Here is an 18,920-nt window from a genome sequence, read left to right on the forward strand (position 1 = left end):
AGACGCAGGGCTGCTAGGCGATACAGGAGGACAAATGCTCCAGAGGATTTGATCAATCTTAAAAAGTTTCGAAATGAGGCGACTAGACTGCGTTGGAAAGCAATAAAGAGCTATCGGAAAATGTAAGCCGAGGATCTTAAGAACAAACCACAAGACTTTTATAAAACTTTTATGCCCTTCTTGTCATCAAAGTCAAACTGCAGGCAGGTCTCAGACATTAAGCTTAATATTAATGGGCAGGCTAGTAGTAATAAGGTTGACATCTCCGAGGCTTTTGGGGAGTATTTTGCAGCAATTGCTGATGGTATTGGCCAACTGGATATAAATAAGTGCTCTCTGGGTGATTTTGACAATCACAGCAGTGTGATGGCCACAAGGGCGGCTAATCACGATAATAGTCAGTTCTTCTCTTTCCAAAGCGTTAAATCTTGTGAGGTTGGGGACAGGCTTAAAAAGCTGAAGGTAGGCAAGGCTATGGGCTGGGACCAAATCCCCCCCGAGGGCACTTGTATCTGGGGCTAGTGAATTGGCTGTACCACTTGCCAATCTTTTTAACATCTGCATTAAGCAGGGGCATTGGCCAACTGACTGGAAGAAGGGAGAATGGACCGCAGTTCACAAGAAAGATGATCAACTGCGAAAAGAAAACTATCGTCCTGTGACTGTGCAAATTGTTATTAATAAAATCTTTGAGCAACTCCTTTCTTCCCAAATCACTGGTAACTATAATAATCGCCTGTGTGACCATCTGACTGCATATAGAAAGAGGAACAGTTGCGAGACTGCCTTGTTATACCTGACTGAGAGCTGGAGGCACTCATTGGACAATGGGAAGTGTGTTGGTGTGTTGTCAACAGATATGAGTAAGGCGTTTGATTGTCTGTTCCCACCACCCATGCTGGCTAAACTAAGAGCATACAGTTTTGATGATGTCAGCCTCAAACTCATGGCATCATGTTTTGAAAATCGCCAAGCATGAGTGAAGCTAGTGAACACAAGCGGATGGAGGAAGGTGGTAAGAGGGAGCCCTCAAGGCTCTTCTCTTGGGCCTTTGATGTGGAATCTTTATGAGAATGATTTGACTTATGTAACGAAGTCGAATATCTCCATGTATGCGGATGATCACCAGTTTTTCGAAGCAAGTAAAGATGTCCATTTAATCCAAACACGATTACAGGAGAGTGCAGTTGCAGCAACAAGTTAGTGTAAAGAGAACTGTTTACAGGGAAACTTTACCAAATATGGTAGCATGCTCATTAGCAAGCAAAAAGATGCCAATATCAATATTGACATAGACGGTAAGAGAGTTTCCCACTATCAGAACATCAAATTATTAGGTGTACGCATTGATTCTCAATTGACTTTTAATGTCCATATAAGTGAGATTTGCAAAAAAAGCTAGTCAGAGAGTGGGAGTAATGACAATGTTGCGCAACTTGATACCAACCACAGCTAAGCTGCAACTGTATAGGGCTGCAGTTTTGCCCTATTTGACTTACTGCAGTACTGTATGGCACTTTTGTAGGGGAAGTGATGCAAGAAAAGTGGAGCATGTCCAGGAGAGGGGTCTTAGGGCAGTTTCCTCTGACTGGAACGCTAACTATAGGCAGTTATTAGAATAGGCTAAATTGCCCACCCTAGTGAACCGTAGATTGCAAGATATAGCGACCATCATGTATAAAGTAAAATTTAAGCAGGCACCAAGCTATATAGAAGATTTATTTCCAGCAAATCACACAGTGTATAACTTAAGAGTTAAAGAATTTACTATTCCAAGATTTAACTCTATTAATTATGGCAGACATTCCCTTAAGTATTTAGGACCTGTGCTATGGGCTAAGCTACCTTCCCGTATAAGGACGTTTAATTCACCAGCGGGTTTTAAGAGGGCAGTTCAGAGGAATGGATTTGGAAATGTTAATGGACGATGGTGCCTGTGTGGGCTGCTTGGTTTGCAGTGCATGACTCTTAGTTATATCTAAGTTAGGCTTAGACTATTCCTCCCTCCCCCCCCACGTCGTCAGGTCCCCTAGCCCAATTCTGCTGACCAAAAATTTTATGCTATTTATTCGTATATATTATGCTATTTAATCGTCTATTAATACTTAGTTATTTATTATTTTATTTAAATTATCTTGTTGTGTCCTTACTTAGTGGTTTTATTACTGCTATTTTATGATTGACATATGAATAAATTTCATCATCATTATCATCATTAGGTTGCCTAGAGTAGTTTGCAGAGACTGACAATCACAAATAGAGGTGACGCTTTTGTACAGCTTGGTGTCGTCAGCGTACAACGCTGCCCTGACCCCGCCTACGATTTCATCCGGTAGATCCTTAATAAAGATTGTGAACAGTAGCGGCCCTAACAGACTCCCTTGTGGGCCGCCGGAAGTAACCGGCGCCCACTTTGATGCAGCACCTTCCTCAAGCACCCTTTGGGCGCGACCAGTTAAGTAGTCCGTGAACCATGCAAAAAGTGGTCCCGAAACACCGTACGCCTTCAACTTGTCCAGGAGGATTAAGTGATCTACGGAGTCGAACGCTTTGGCGAAATCCAGATACATTAAGTCTGACTGCCTGTTCTTGTCCAGACCTTCGCCAATGGCATGCAACGCCGACAGTAGCTGGGTGACACACGAGCGGTTCATCATAAACCCGTGTTGTAAATCGGGTTGATTAAGTGTTTCACATAATCGTAAAAACGGGTGCCCACACAACGTTCCAAGACCTACCTGGTAATAGTAAGGAGTGATATGAACCGGTAGTTTTCGGCGGGTTCTTTTGAGTCTTTCTTGTGAAGAGGTGTAATATCCGCAGTTTTCCACTCATAGGGTAGCTTACCCCGACTCAAAGAAAACTTGAAAAGCATGCAAAGCATGCATTCTTTCAAAAGGCGCGCCGGGATGCTATCGGGGCCGCACGCTTTTGAGGTGTCTAAATTACTCAAGCATTCCCGGATTTCATCAACCGACACCTCTATAAGAGAAATTTCCATATGGGTTAGTGAGTTAAATGGCGTGATGTTTACATCAGCAGTAGCGGAGAGAAATACGGAGCAAAAGTAGTTGTTGAGAAGCTCCGCTTTCTGTTCTGGTTTTTCGGCAGCTACACTATTGTAAGAGATTACCGTGAGTTCGCGCCTGATCGGCCGCCGAGAAAAGCTTTATGATAGCTCCAAAAGATCTTAGGATTGTCCTTGTATGACATTTCAATTTTAGCCAGGTATTGGCGGTGTTTACATCGTATAACGTTCTTCAGGTTTTTACTGAGAGCGCGTAGTTTTTGTTTGCGTCCTTCCGTCTTATGCTGGCGATATTTCCTCAAAGCAGCGTACTTTTTTCTAATTAGGTGCCGCACTTCGCCAGCGATCCAGGGCGGAAAGTTTATGTCACGAACTGTTTTTGTTGGGACATGATGATTTACGGCTGAGAGAAACAAATCCTCCCAATTAGACAAGTGCTCGTCGATGTCCTGGGAGCCAGCAATTTGGAAAGGTGATCTTGATGATTCCCGCAAAGCGTCGAGGTTTCGTTTTTTAAAATCGAACACTAACCGTGTGGATCCCTTAGATCTCTTGAATCTTAATTTAACTGTGAATGTTGTAACGTAATGTTCCGAGGAAAAACGGTCATCTCGAGGGTAAAAGTTGAAATATTCGCAATAACCTTGGGCCAGTTGGACAGCAGTAGGTCAAGTTTATTGCCGGAGATATGAGTGGGACCAGAGATAAACTGATGGAAAAAGTTGTCTCCCATTAAATCACAGAAAACGTTGGGGTCCGCTCGGCACCCGTTGTTTAAAGGGGCTGAAATGTCTTCTGACCAATCCAAATCCGGCAAGTTGAAATCACCCCCGAGCATTAAACAGGATGATTCACCATTTTCCTGAAGGGAAGAGTTCAGTTGAGTGCGTGGTTCTAATCTGATAATAGATAGACAGATAGATAGATCGATAGATAGATAGATAGATAGATAGATAGATAGATAGATAGATAGATAGATAACTTTATTTAAGTCTTAGGTCGTTTACAGCCGAGCACCAAAGTGCTCTTCCAATTGGGAGACTAAAATATAAAGTAAAGTAAAATCTATTCAACTAGTATCTAGTAAAAGTCTAAAAAAAATTAACATTAAAAGTAGATCTAAGAGATGACGCTATCCACTGGATAAATCTCTATTCGGTGGATAACGCGATATATTTTGCTATCACTTATCCGCTGGTTATTCATTGGACTGGCCGCTCTCGATACAACTAGGTTCTAAGAGGTACTTATGCGCCTCCACCGATCCCAAATAGCCGCAGTCTCCCTCGCAGCCGTTTTGTTTGGATGTCACGCAACGCTCCCCCAAAATAAGTTTCTTTTTGGGGAGCGTTGCGTGACATCGAAAAAAACGGCTGCGAGGGAGACGAAAGTAGCCACGAACCGTCTGTATGCTCCACTTGTCACCACTGTATCGGACTATTGGGCTTTTGATAAATTTTGCGCTTTTGCTACCTCTACATGTTGGTTATTAGATATCTGAGAACCCGGTATACGAGGGACTACCCGATAACTGGGATGTGCAAATTTATCGGTCTTGACGGTTTTGCATTCGGTTTTCGGTTTTGATCGAGTTTTATTTTTTCCTTTTTTTTTTTTTTTTCTTGCGGTATTTAAAAATCGAGTTTCCAGATGGGATTGGAACCCACGACCCTCCGTGATCTAGTCTAGTTTGCGGTATTGGATGATTTTTTCAAGGGTTTTACGGTTTCTAATAAACCCCAAGTGCACTCCTCTTATAAAAAAAGAAAGACTGTAGGAGGACTAGAGAGAAAAAAAAGGATGGATTTGTTGAGCCGCCTGTGGGTACTTCCAAAATAACATTTTTGAGGTAAAAGGACGACTATACACCACGGGTAAAGTAATTCAACGTTTGTTTATCATTGATTTATATAGACAATCAGCAATATATCACTATAAGGTGAGGCAAACGGAAAATCTCCTACATTCACTTTAAGGCAACAATCGGCTACACAAACTAATTGTATGGGCTTCCTGTGGTTTGCCTGCGACAAATGCCCACTTGTGAGGTGTAGACATGGCTACCGGGTCCTGGGGGACGACGTAAAGATTTTCAAAATGTCTTTTGTGTTATCTACGCAAAAGGAAGAAAGAAATTGTTGACCAAGATCCTACAAATTCCAGAATTTAACGAAGAAGATGATTTGAGGTCTGGGATACTTCTTGATATTCGTTATGACATGTTGGCTCTTTTTTCCAAACAATGGATATATGTGGGGAGAAGTGTCTCTGCTATGGGAGGTTTTTCAAAATTTATGAAACAAAGTGCAAGGTAAGCCAATATCCAGATTGCATGTAGATCAATGTACATACATACTCAATGAAAGGAGCCATTAAGAAGATACACAAACCCATGTAATCAATACAAGATGCTGGTGTTATGTACAAACAATGGCTAGTCTATTTGCGATAATATACACCGTTACCTTGGCCATAGATCAACCTTTCTCTTATCGATCGTGATTGACTTTGTCTATAATTATCCCAATCTGTTCAGATTCACTCACTGTTCAATATCTTTGACATGTACAAAAGTTAACGTACAATGGTACGATGCAAAAAATATGCAACCAAAATCTCATGGCTGAAAAAGTCATGTAGTTGGATGCTTCAGAAAACAGAATGCAAAGGTCTTTTACAACATAAGAGCTTTTTCAAACGCCTGCCGTTTTGCTTGGAGATTTAATCAATATACATACTGGACTCGAATGTGGTACATTTTTTAAATTTTTCCTGGGACCTCATTTCAGTCTTTGTAAACTCATTTATGCATTTCATTCAGAGCAGTGGTGGACACAAATCTCCTTCTTATACCAAGACTTAATACAAGAGTTACAGATTAATTAAAAACCTTTGTGCAAAAGTTTCTAGAAAGTTTACAGTGTTCTGACTTGTGTTCCATTGCAGTTTGTCTTTTTGCTGTTGAATGATTATAAGGGGCTCTCATTTTTGATGAGAAATTATTTGGAGATACATTGGTTGTAGAAATTGATTACAATGAGTCAAGCAGCTTCTGGTGAAGAATGAGATGCCATGGGCATCACCCATCAAGTGGGGGGGAGGGGAGAGGGTATTGGGGCATGTTCACCAGAAAAATTGTGAGAAACGAAGTCGCTGAGAAGTGCATTATTTCAATGTGAGAGAGGATTTGCACTGCTGAGAAGTCTTTGAAGCCAACTTATGCAGGGCACAAGGAGAAATTGTATTTAGAAACCAGGACAATTTATTTTATAAGAACTTAACAAAAGCACCAGTTTGCTCTCTCTAAATGAACAAACTAAATCACTCCATTTATTCATTATGGTATTGTAAATTTGATAGGATAAGGGATGGAAGAAAACAATAATATTTCATTATTATTCAACTGTGCTTTGTAGAGTACAGGGGATTTATTTCTACATCTCTACTTGTGATAAAATTACTGTGAATGATTGTGTGATTGAGTGTTGTAAACGTTGGATAAGCTGCAGGCAACATTTTTTGTGAACTTGGATTTGTCAACAGTGGAGGATAATAAATAAGCTTGGCATTCATGGCCCTCTGATGAAATATAAAAAGTAAATTTCTAGACTGTAGATTTCTTGGTCTAGGTAAAGCAATACCGGAGGCTAGATTACTCTTAAACTTTCAATGATAACTTATGCAATACTTTACTTATTTACTGCGAGGATCGTGCATCATACGTACTTTACTTCTTTGTGGGCAAAATCACACTTATTGACAAAGCAATGCAATGTCAATGACATAGGGACATTTTTTTCATGACAATTTACTTGGGAACCTTTTTCCGTGTTTTTCTGCTTTTGTGCAAAAGATGTGCAAGTTGTTTGGCTGGGACTCTGCTTGGTTCTTGATCACGCTAAATAACACGAGGCCTGTGATCAACATAGTGATGAGTACAAAATTTAGCATAACAAGACCTGCATTCCTCTAATCACTGTGACTTTTTATTAGGATGAAACATCTTTAACAAAAACAATACAAGAAATAAGAAACTAAAATCCTTACTGTCACTGACACAAGTCCATGGCTTATTGATTCTGTTAACACATTTATTTGTCATCTTGAAAGATTCCAATATGGCATCCATGTTGCTTGGACGCTTTCATGCTTGTAGAGGAATACTGCCGACCATCCTGTAATGCAGACTTACACACTTTCAACATTGTCGATAGCTAAATAGATAATAAACTGAAACCTAGACTTGGCCTACCTAACTAGCCAGTGACTAGAGTAAAAATTGTTTGTCAACTTTAAAGCTATCTAACGAAGACACAGTTATCTCCATTATTTCCTGAAATGTTACTCTTTAGTTGAGTTATGAGTGCAGCACAACAAAACATTGTAAGCACAACTAGGTATTTTGTTTTGAAATGGGTTATCAGCATATAGTTGAACCTGTACTAAGCAGCACCAAGTCAAGTAATCACCCTGTAGTAAAACAGTCAGTTGTAAAAATCCCAAGTTTGTCTCTCTTTAATTACAGTAACTGTAATTTTCACCTCTGTTTTCCTTTCTCTTTATTTACAGTAACTGTAATTTTCACCTCTGTAATTAAAGTGGTCATGCATCCTTGACTAAGTGCCAATGGCCTGTTTTTATTGTTGTCTACCTGGATAGAATAGTCGATTAAAGTGGAACCTCTCAAATAATACTAAAAATAATTTCTCAGGTAAAATTTATTCCATGTTTATCTCCTCATACAAATTTTAGTACTTTGAGTTCAAATCAGTGTTCTCAACACATTGAAAACTCTCTCTCTTCCGAGAACTGTCAGGATAAATATTATGCATGGACATAAAACAAGTCAATTGTTATGGTTTTGACCCAGAGGTCCAACTGATGAATAACAGTCTACAGTAATTCTGCTTTCTTGTTTTTTTTTATTTTTATTTTTTACGCTACCCCACCATATTTTGATGCTGTTTATTCACAAAGAGTCAATGCATTTTTGAGCAAGCTTTTGAATAACCTTTAAATTAAGAGATCAATTATGGCAAAAACTGTGTTATTAATTGCATTGGACTCATATTCTGTGAAACCTGTACAAAGCCATCGCCCTGCCTTTCCCCATGGGTAACTGCTTGATACAGGTGTGACTGTGTGTGTTAATAGCTTTTTATTCATCAGTCATGATTGTTACTTGACACTGACATTGTTCTCTGTTCTATTTAGGAAAGAACAACATATCATGAAAATGAAATCCAACAAGCTGTCCAGCAACTGGAGCAACAGTTTTTGAAGTTTGAATCCTCATGAGAAAACTTCTCAGTGGAAGCATAGTTAGTAGAGGGGATTTAGCCCCAATTGTGGCTAATGTTATTGCTTAAAAGGCTGCTGTTACAATTACCACACTTTAATCACTCATAAAATGGTAGAAATGCATGATTCTTTAGAATTCAAGTACAAACAGGCAAATGTTAGTCAGGAGAAAGGAAAGGGAGGTAAAAAATCTGTTGCCTCCAGTCATTTCTCCAAAGGAAATTCTGGAAAGTAGTGTCCTTATTGTACAAGGAAACTTTTCAACTCAGTTGTAAATGTAATTTGGTGTCATTTTTTAAATGTACTTTCAGACAAGTTATTTTGGGGATAACTTCCCGTTATTATTTATTACTGTATTGAAATTGCAAAGTTACTTACATGTACCAAAATAGACTCATTGCTGATTTTTCCTTGTTTCCAAATTTATGATTGCAAGTACTACAGATTTTTCGATGAAACTCTATCGAAACATTCACTGAATTTTTGCCTTCTGTCTTCATACAATTGTTAGGTTGTCGATTCTTGGAAAAATATTGAGTATAATACACAGGCTTGGAAAATAAAATTTTGCTCTCTACAAAACCAAAATAATTTCTGGCACCACTTCCCTTTTTTAAACAAACTGAGAATTTTCGTGGATGGGTTTGAATGAGGTTTTGTGCAGAAATTCAGTGAATATTGGTAGAAGCCCTGCTCAGGACAGAAGTGTCTCTTTTCATGAGATGACTGTTTTTACCCTGTCGCTCTCTTGATCTCATCAGTAACCCTTTAACTCACAGAAGTGATGAACCTGTAACTTCTCCCTATAAAATCCATATATTATCCAGCAAACAGGTAATGACAATACTCAAACTTATCAGGTAGAAGTTGTTATCTTGATCTAACACCAAATTCTCGTTACCAATTTACAAGGAAATGTGTAGTAGCTTGGGAGTTAAAGGGGTAATTCTCCTGACTGTCTTCCATAAAATTCTTATGATGTTAGCTCAGAGAATTTGGCATTGGATCAAATAACATTCCCTTAAATGACATTTTTCTTCATTCTCATGGCTCGTTGGGTTGATATTGTATTGAAATTGCATGAAGAAATTCAGTCTTGTTCACTAATGAGAGTTAGAGGGTCAACTTATGATTGGTCTCAGTGAAAAAAGCTTTGATTCAATAATTCTGAACCTGCAGCTTGCTGTGGAAAAGAAACACCTTTCATGTCAACACTCTGCTCTTTTTCTCTCAAGAAAATTGATACTAGTCAATGAAAAATATTTTGGATACTTGGCATCAAGGGGAAATCTCTATGAAAAGAAAAATAACTTGTCATTCTTTTCCTTGAAAACTCCAAGTATTGTTAAGAAAAAAAATGGTTTGTAACACTCTTTGATTTTACAAATATCAAATTAAAGGAACAAACTATATTTTTTAGAGTTGATTAATATGTAAATAGGGAAATCAAAATTGTGGCAAGTAAAGTTGTGATGAGGCAAATGGAGGATAATTTGTAAACTGTGAGAGATGTTGGTCAAAGGAATGTCTTCATATCTCTTCAGAAAAAAGAGGATGCCTTTGAGGTCTAAACCAAAAAACAAATGTGGTAAATTGTGTTATCCCGGTACACTTGTCCTTAAAATAACACTTACCAGTACATCCCTGATGCATCCATGATTGATCTTTCCCAACAAGCCAATGGCAACTGCATCAATTGACTTCATCACCTTGGTCTGGATAGACAAGGTGGTCAGTTATAAGTTCTATGTTCAGCTAATCAAGGAACTTAATCCGACTGGCACTAAATGTAAACTGAAACTGCCTAAGAAGGGAACAACAAGATGTATGCTGTTTTTTAAAGCATCATGGCTGTGATGACTGATTTGTTGAAAGCTACTACATGTAGGGTGTGGCTACTAGGACATTTGGTGGTGAATGTGCTTTTTACAGTTACTGAAGTTGGTTAGCACACAAAGCCCTACAGCTACATTTGATTTTGATCATTCATCACACTGGATATGTCATTATCCATAACTCAGATTTATTTAAAAAAAACTTGTACCTAGGTAATTTTCTAGTGATGGGTTTCTCTTATTTTTTCCAGTTTTGGTTGATATTGTGATAGTGCAATTCCAAGTTTGTTGTCTGGTAATTCAAACCAGGATTACTGAGTTGACAAAGTTATGTTTACCATGTGATGAGCTGAATCCATATCTGGATTTGCAAAAATCCAAATTTAATATAATTTTAATTATTTGGATAATCCCTTTGCCAATCAGAGTTTTCTCTCATTTTCCAGTTAATTAGTTAATAAAAAAAGTCCACCTTCTAAATCGAAATTGAAAATGTTACATTTTTACCAAGTTTGGATTTTAGAGTAAACCCGAAATAGAAAAAGTAAAACCCAATTTTAAACCAACTTGGATATTAGAAAACTGAGAATGACAAACAACAAAGTAACGTCAAACCAAATGTTAAGGGTGATTTTAGAGCGGAATAAAGCTTTGAGTCAGCAGAAAGTCGAAAAAATCTTTAAGAGCTCAAAGTAAGATAAAGACAACTGCCCATAGCACAAAAAAAGGTGAGTAACAAATCGTGATGTTTCAGCTAAGCATCTGATTGGTTGAAAGGTGTTTGTGAATTTTCTTAGTCAATGACTAGCACACTGCGACAATGAAGTAACACTGATCTTATCCTCGATTATCTGTCGACGAACACTTGATGGTTACTCACCAGTGACATGGTTGGTCCAGAAACATGGTAGATTATAAATAGCCAAAGTTTATCCTGAGAAGTTTCGGCTGAAAATAGAGTGGAAAAAATCAATAATACGAGGACTCGAGTTATGGAAAAAGTAAAATTTCACTGTATCCTACAAACTTTCATTATCACCTCCCTACCATACAATTCCACATGTAAAAATTCTATAACTAACCCTCAGGATCCTGAATGATTTCCAGGATTAATTTGTCCTGAAATAGTAGATACTAACTTTTCAAAAGGTAGTAGATACAATCAGAAAGACAATCTTGTTTGGCAATGAGGTCGTCTTAGACACTGAAGCGGGTTCTAAGCATATTGGAACCCTTTCTACCATACTGGGGTTATCCAGCCTGTTTCACTTATTTTCTGTATATTTTTCATGCAAAATTTTTGAGACATTTTTCTGACTTACCAATGTAGCTTTACTCGTTATTTTCTTTTCCGTCTCGAAGTATATAATTATCAACCTTTCCAGATTGAAAAAAAAAAAAGAAGAAAACCACAATTATAACTTGTTGAGGAAAAATTCAATATTTTCAAACAATTTAATAAGTGAGAAATGTGGCAATAGTTGTGTGCATGTCTATAATTCTCTACTTCTCAAGTAATTCTGGAAGTGAACTGTAAAATGTGACAAGAACATAATTATGCAGTAGTGTCATCTTAATTCTTTGAAGAAATGATACAGTGGGGTAAACCTTCTCATGTGAGTTCCTTTTAACATCGAAGAGGGAAGATTTACACACGCAAAAAGAAATACTTATAGATACAACTTGCAACTTGTTGAAATTAGAGAGAAATGACTTTACCTAAGAGCAGAGGTAAGTTTAGCTGTACTATCAGCCATAAATTTACCAATTGCCTCTTCATTTCCCTCATCCATTCCCTAAGAAAGCAAGAGAAATGAAACAATATATTACAATTCACAAACAACTGATTGTGATAGTCCAATAAGCGATCAGTTATTCAGAACTTGTAATCAACACCAATTCAACACTGAGAAGGACACCAATGAATTTCTTCCTTGCTTACATGTGTGAGACACAGTGGCCTAACAGTTAGTAGTAGCTTCAAGTTAGCAAGGGAAGTCTGATCTTTCAAGTGATTGCTTTCGTGTAACATGACTCAGGATTTTTGGGTGACATGACTGAAAGTTTCAGGTGACATGACTCTGGTTTTGAGCGACATGACTTGGGGTGAGGTGACTTTCAGGTGTCTTGACCAGTTATAAGTTAGTGCACTAGACTCCCAGTTGAAGTTTTAAGAGCTGGTTTGGTCCTTGTGCTTACACCCACAGTGCTCAGGGGCATAAATAGGCATCAGCGAATTTTCAAGGAAGCCTAACAAAATGTTGCAGCGGGAGGGGGGGGAGAAGGGGGGCTTGGGTAACTTGTGGTGGGTTATCTTCCCAAACAGGGGGGAAGTAGCAAGACTCCTTGGTCACTTCATGCTATGGAAACCATGATGAGCTCCTGACAGATGAGCCATTTGGCTCTGTTGCTGACTTCACCTGACATTATATTTCAAGTACAGTCTCATAGAAGCACAAATCATCTTTTGATATACAAACTCTATGTCCTACCATGACATTTTTCAGTCTCTTTACTTCCTCTTCAGAAGCTCTGTATTCATCAAGTTCTTTCTAAATTGACTCTGCCACTGTCGGGAAAGGACTACAAAAACACACCCAAATAGAAGAACATAAATCAGCATAAATTGCAGGTTATGGCATCGAATCTTTGAAATTTACTTGAACAAGGGCTCACAATTTGAAAAGAAAAAAATGACTACATGATTTAAAACATGGCCTGCTTGCTGAAACAAAAAACTTAGTGATTAGCTGCTTTAATTTCAATTACGGAGGATAATACTTTAAATTCTTTGGTGCTCATTTCACAACTAAAATATTCACCTGATTCAACAAAAGCACCTGAAAGTAGTAAAGGGGAAATAAGAAAGATGTTTTAAAACCCTCTAACCCCCAATTAACAAATGGTAAACACCACAGCATACACTATTGAGTTATGGATGCATGCGGGAGGTTGCTAAGCACGAAAGAAGCGTAAGAGTCACTCTATCCATTGAGCTACTGTTCTCTACACATTTCCTAAGGTGCTGACAAGGGGAATTTGTTTAATAATAACAAGCTTCTTTAGTTGGTGATCACTTCCAATATTACTGTTACTGTTAAAGTAATGTGTGATTCAGGGGTGATATTGTAAGGAGAAATTAGCTTCTAGTCACTCTTGGGTGTAAAGGAGAGTTCAGAGCTGAATAATACTGTAACCACCTCCTGGTTAGCTCAATTGGTAGAGCGCTGGACTGTTGAGTGGGAGGTCGAGGGTTCAAGCCCCGACTGCACCAACACTCATGGTTTTAAAATAACTGAGGAGAATTTGCAACCTTTCTATAATATCAAGAAATGGATAGATATTCTTGTCTTCTCAGATAAGGACAAATAAACCGTAGGACCCATCTCCTGCAGGGTTAGGGGCAGGAGAAGTTGATTTCCCACACATGACATTGCTGTGTGATGGATGTCCTCCCCTAGGGTGGGATGAGTGGGTGTTCTGAGGGCTTCTAGCTATTTAGTGCTATCCTCTACAAATAAAGCTTTCTCCCTCACTTACGAGGACAACATGCACAAGAGCTTGGTATGTCCAGGTGTGATGTAAAGGGGTACAAAGATCCATGTTACGATTAAAAATTACTAGCACTGGTCGCTGAAAACTGATGTTGCAAAGATATGTTAGTCTTGACCACCACAGATCGTCTTCATAAAAAAAAAAAACTGCTTTGTGAGTGCAGCTTCCAAAATCAAGTCACTGCAACTCATTTAATCAATCCTACGGTGATCCTTGTAAAAATTCAAACCAGACTGAGTTCACGTGATGTGTTGCAAGGCCTATGGCCACAGGTGTCACAACTTTTAAAAACATACCATTGATGCTGTGTACATCTTCACAAACCTGAACTGGCCAGATTGAATATCTGTTGTAAACAGACTGTTTCTAGAATCTCTCAGGTTTTCTCTCAACTTTTTATCCAGTCCCTATTAAAGAGTCATAACATTGTAAAATAAGTCCCACAAGTGACTAAAGCCTTTATTTTACTTTGAAAATAACATAGGACGCAGTTTTGTCAAACAAAAGCTAATTTAAAACTTTGGTTAAATAATCAGGCCCTTCAGATTTAAAAGCAGTACAATTGGCACCTGCCATGAACTTTCCAAACTGAATGAAAAACTGGATGAGAACAGTATTAATTTGCAAGGCCAAATGAGAATGATTAAACAAGACCACTACTCAAAATCCCAGTGCACCTCCTTGAAAACAGGGGAACAAGAAAAGGCCCTAATTCAGGGGGGGGGGGGGGGCAGAGTGGGGATGCTTGTTTGAAATTATGGCCAGTTGGAGGAGTACCTTTTTCGGAGGGGAGTGAAAATTCAAGGATTTCCAAAACTATTTGTTTTGTTTGAGAAGGCAAATGAAAAGAAAAATGAACACAAGCTACTGATTACCTCTGCTACCATTTCAGCAGCATTGCCCTTTGCACATCTAATTATTGGGACAGTCCCTGAAGAAATATAGAAACTAAATGTATACTGTCCTTTCCTGGATAAAGACAACTGCAGAAACTGTAATTTATGCCTTTCCCACAGAAAAATGTGATAAGCATATTCCATAACATTTCAATTTGAAACTCAATAGAGATCATGGAAGTTTTAAAGTATCAACACTTTCTTCTCTTTATGAAAATCAACTTACCTAAAGACACCAGTACACTAAAGAGACTGTCCACTAAAACATCTCTTAGCATTTCAATGTCTGTATCTTTGGCATCTGGTCTGTTAAGTGCTGGAAAATAAAGACATCAGTATGAATGTTCTCCATACTCGTCTCCATACATTTTCTAAGGTGCCGAGAAAGAGAATTTGTGAAACAATCAAAAGATTCTCCAGTTGATGATCATTTCAATTGTTCTTTTGACCAAAATGTAGGAGAAATCAAGTGCTGGTCACTCTTAGATATCAAAGGGAAAACAAAAATCCTAATAATTATCTGTACCTTTCCACCACCTTTCTATAAACAAGTTGTAAGTTGTTTAGACACCACTTCTGGCAGACTTTCAACTAGAATGTTCTTAGCATAGTATGATATTGAATCTCTGTCTTGATTTCTCACTGTAAACATTTCATCTTCCAAAGAAATAAAATTTAAGTACTGATCAAACACCTATCGAAGAAAAAAAAAAACTGAAATGTAACCAAAATTTCTGAAGTTATCAGTAATCTGATATCTGTACTTATTCTCTCCATTGAGAAGTAATAGACAAATACTAATCTAATTGAGGTTTGTTCCCTTTCCAACTCACAAAAATCATTAACTTTTGAAAACCTTTTGCTGGTCTCCTTTCTATTTTCCATTACCTAAAAATTGGGCTTCAGATTACACTATCCTAGTCATTTTTAATCACTCTTTCTGTTTCTACCTGATGGACACTGCTCAAGAGCCCTGAAACATGTAATTCAGGGCAGGTTTCCCAAACCTCTGCCAACTTTTAAGCTTGTGTATCTCTGACTAAAAAATTGACAATACTGAGCATTTCTAGAACTTAGGAAGCAATTTCAACCAATTTCAAATTGCAGCTCCATGTACCTTAGTGATTTGAGTGACACTATTTGACTGTAGAGCTGCTGTGGCAAGATCTTCTAAACGATGTCTTGATATCGCAGAAATGAAATTCAAGTAATATGACTCATAAAGTTGGTTTCTGCAATCCTAAAAAAAATTAACAAAATTAACAGAATGACCTTTGATGGATACTAACACCACAGTAATCAGGAGTAAGAATAAATAACCACATTCACATAGATTATATTGGAGAATTGTGTGGAAAAAAGCTTTAAGAAACTCCTTCTTAGCACGAGGCACAGCGGCTTCATGGTTAGTACGCTCAACTCCACATCGAGTGATCTTGGTTCAAGCCCTGGCCAGGGACATTGCATTGTGTTCTTTGGCGAGACACTTTACCCTCACAGTGCCTCTCTTCACTCAGGTGTTTAAATGGCTACTGGCAAATTCAATGCTGGAGGATAACCATGTGATGGACTAGCATCCCATCCAGGGTGGGAGTAGAAATCTCCTAGTCACTTCCTGCTATGGAAACAAGAGTTTAGGGCCGGCCTGATGGGCCACTTGGTTTGTGAACAGAATTTAATTTTGGTTACAATGAATATATGAAGTTCATATATTTTGAAGTGCGGTATTACATACGTATGATGCACAATCCTCGCAGTAGAGAGCGCAGTAGTAATAGTGCTCTCTACTGCGAGGATCGTGTATCATACGTATCTAATACCGCAGTTCAAACTATATGAACTTCATATATTCCTTGTATCTGATTTATCATCATGGGTTTATTCCGAATCAACTTAACGGCCTGCTCCCATTTAGCTTGTTAGCTCTACAGGCCTGTTTTTTTTCAGGTCTGATTTTCGCTATTGCATAAATAGCGCTCTCTACCATGAGGATCGTGCATCATACGTATCTAATACCGCAGTTCAAACTATATGAACTTCATATATTCCTTGTATCTAATTTATCATCATGGGTTTATTCCGAATCAACTTAACGGCCTGCTCCCATTTAGCTTGTTAGCTCTACAGGCCTGATTTTTTTCAGGTCTGATTTTCGCTATTGCATAAATAGCGCTCTCTACCATGAGGATCGTGCATCATACGTAGAATTTACTTTAATTACCTTCTCAATTTCCTCATATTTACTTATGAAAGTCAAGGAGAATCTACAATTCCCTTAAAAATCACCTACAGCTTTATTCTTTATTCACCTTTAGTCATGAAAGAAAAATGAAAAACTGTAGAAAGACATCCTTTATTCAAATACTAAAAATGTTTCAAACCTGGCATATTCTCTTCACATTTTCCTCACTAGGGAAAACAAAATAAATAGCAGGAACTTCTGGGATAGCATCTCTGTCAGAATGTAGAAGACTATAAATAGAAATAAAGAACTTCCAATATCAAACTCACCAGGGTAGTGTTACATAAAGTTGGTCAGAACTTAACCCTTTAACTCCCAGAAGTGATTACCATAAAACCCCTCCCTACAATATCTGCTCATTATCCAGCAACGAGGAAATGAGATTACTCAAACTTATCATTCAATCTGACGAAGGGCTAATGCTCGAAATGTCAGCTTTTTAACTCATTACGGTGGCCAATTTACAGTTTAGGCATCTTCAAGACATTTTGATACTAATGTATAAGGTCCAAAACTCCTTGGCTTGGTAGCTAAATCTCTTGACACATTAATAAAGTATTCACTTCACTTCAAAAAGTTAAGAGAAAGACTTAATATTTTATTAAGCAGACAATTCTTTTTGAAAAGTAGAGGCAATGGGTTTTAAGTTTTACATTCAGTCTCCACTCAATTCTCAACCACATCTTGAAAAAAAAAAAAAACAAAAAAACAAAAAAAACTGAAGGAATTTGGTAACCTCCCCTTAAAACAAAAGGCCAGGGTCATCAGCTCTTGCCCTCAAAAGTAGCCTTGAACAGCAATGGCTTCAACTATTGTGTATAATAATTAATGAAGTATATGTAAAGCAAAAATTTTATCTTGCAAATTGTCCCTGAACAGCATCTTAGTCTACAAGGTAAATAACTAAAATGATTGGATTTCAACTCACAGATGCAATGTTATGCCCATTTCACGTAACTCTTTTACATTTAAAAGAGGAGATATGATGTCCTGACCATATCCGTTATATACAAGGACCTGCATAAAAAAAATAAATAAAAAAAATATATAATAATAATAATAATAATAATAATAATTATTCATGTCTGCCAGCATCTCCGAGTGAGATACAAAATAACTAAGTGATTACCTTTGCCAAAGAAACATGTTTGCTTTTCTTACCTTACATGGGACGGTTTCCAATAGACCCCCTCTCTCCCAGGCTCCCTCTTTTCTCTCCATTCTTCCCTCCCCGTCCTTACCTCTCCTCTCTAAGACAACAAGACTTTGTTCCTTTCTTATCATTTTTTTAAGGGCTAGGAATTGCTTCACAACAAAATTATCAGAAAGAGAGTTTCTATACCTATCCATTTTGAATATTGCCCCTCCCCTCTATGGGGCCTCCGTCTCCAAGAAGCCCCTTTATCTCTCTCCTTTTTCCTCCTCTCTCCTTACTCCTCCCCACGCTCATTCCCACCTGAGAAGAAAGGAAACTTTCTAGTTTTAAGTTACTGTCATTCTTTGGGCTAGATAATACTTCAGTACAAAATTGGCTGAAAATGATTCTGAGCATCCCCTCCCACTCTAGAGAGCCCCTTTCTCATATGCCTCCCTCTCTAAGCCCCCGACGGGAAGCCAAGGGAAACGATAACTTCCTCGCAGGCTTATTGGAGCCCCCACGGTGGGAGGGTCATTTATTGCGTTAAATTGATACCTTCCAGAAGGGTTCGACAGCAGTTGTATTCGTTATCGGCTGATTTAAGTTAAGAATCCGCTTCAAGGATTCTGAAATTAAACGCACAAATATGTGGGCATTGCTTTTTCATAAAGAAAAACTTGACAGTAAAGAGGAAGGAATGTCTTCCTGTTACCAGGACAGAAAGAGGGTCGTTTATAGATTTCTTCTCAACGGAAAAACTGACATTTTTCAATTTAAACGTCAAAAGTGAGATTATAGATATGGCAGCTAGTTACAAATATGTTCAGCTTAATGATCTGTCAACGACAAAAAGAACCAAATGAGACTCGGTATTACCTATCTGTCTCGCATGTAAGCCGGCCGCCATTTTGGATTTTCTTTAATT

At 38.1% G+C, this 18,920-nt stretch overlaps 2 protein-coding genes, 2 long non-coding RNA genes and 1 pseudogene across 10 annotated transcripts in view; 2 read left to right on the plus strand and 3 right to left on the minus strand.

Moving 5' to 3' along the window:
- LOC148728180 (sec1 family domain-containing protein 1-like) overlaps nt 1–18,905 on the minus strand; it is a 78,539-nt pseudogene extending 59,634 nt beyond the window's left edge. Inside the window, exons 1-5 of the transcript XR_015989028.1 lie at nt 18,872–18,905; nt 18,551–18,621; nt 17,786–17,874; nt 16,997–17,087; nt 15,733–15,855 (exon numbers count right to left, since the gene is read on the minus strand). The product of XR_015989028.1 is annotated as a sec1 family domain-containing protein 1-like (transcript). The remainder of the gene's footprint in view (nt 1–15,732; nt 15,856–16,996; nt 17,088–17,785; nt 17,875–18,550; nt 18,622–18,871) is intronic.
- Nucleotides 1–18,920, plus strand: part of LOC148728179 (uncharacterized) — a 175,608-nt gene that overhangs the window by 61,046 nt on the left and 95,642 nt on the right. The gene's annotated exons all lie outside the window — the stretch shown is intronic.
- LOC111341502 (sec1 family domain-containing protein 1-like) overlaps nt 1–18,920 on the minus strand; it is a 97,452-nt gene that overhangs the window by 10,649 nt on the left and 67,883 nt on the right. The gene's annotated exons all lie outside the window — the stretch shown is intronic.
- LOC148728187 (uncharacterized) overlaps nt 4,033–18,920 on the plus strand; it is a 52,850-nt gene continuing 37,962 nt past the window's right edge. The window contains exons 1-2 of one of the 2 annotated variants that reach the window (XR_015989007.1): nt 4,033–5,339; nt 8,243–9,741. This is a non-coding gene — a long non-coding RNA (uncharacterized LOC148728187). Of the gene's footprint in view, nt 5,340–8,242; nt 9,742–18,920 lie in introns of those variants that run through there. The other variant, XR_015989003.1, reaches the window with a different exon arrangement.
- Nucleotides 6,989–15,279, minus strand: LOC148728188 (sec1 family domain-containing protein 1-like). Of its 5 annotated transcripts, none has more exons than XR_015989000.1 (9): nt 15,142–15,279; nt 14,842–14,931; nt 14,595–14,650; nt 14,044–14,126; nt 12,657–12,747; nt 11,884–11,960; nt 11,487–11,541; nt 11,045–11,112; nt 9,974–10,044 (listed from the first exon to the last, which is right to left on the minus strand). XR_015989000.1 is itself a non-coding variant. In XM_088725892.1 (7 exons), exons 2-7 carry the CDS (start codon nt 12,657–12,659, stop codon nt 9,928–9,930), a joined length of 357 nt encoding a protein of 118 aa, XP_088582018.1. In that variant the 5' UTR covers nt 12,660–14,126; nt 14,595–14,651; the 3' UTR covers nt 6,989–9,927. The 5 variants fall into 5 exon arrangements, 3 of the variants coding, with proteins under 3 accessions (XP_088582018.1, XP_088582019.1, XP_088582020.1); XR_015989001.1 differs by lacking the exon at nt 9,974–10,044 and adding an exon at nt 10,064–10,133; XM_088725892.1 differs by lacking the exons at nt 14,842–14,931; nt 15,142–15,279 and adding an exon at nt 11,247–11,283 and having other exon boundaries at nt 6,989–10,044; nt 12,657–14,126; nt 14,595–14,651.

The sequence above is a fragment of the Stylophora pistillata genome, chromosome 6 (assembly GCF_964205215.1).
Source record: "Stylophora pistillata chromosome 6, jaStyPist1.2, whole genome shotgun sequence".
Lineage (NCBI taxonomy): Eukaryota > Metazoa > Cnidaria > Anthozoa > Scleractinia > Pocilloporidae > Stylophora > Stylophora pistillata.

Excerpts from the sequence above, each read along its gene's own strand:
- LOC148728188 (XM_088725892.1), bottom strand. Across the intron at positions 11,284-11,486 it reads TAACGAGTAAAGCTACATTG|GACAAATTAATCCTGGAAAT; the intron begins GTAAGTCAGAAA and ends CTACTATTTCAG. Across the intron at positions 11,113-11,246 it reads AATCATTCAGGATCCTGAGG|CCGAAACTTCTCAGGATAAA; the intron begins GTTAGTTATAGA and ends CTCTATTTTCAG.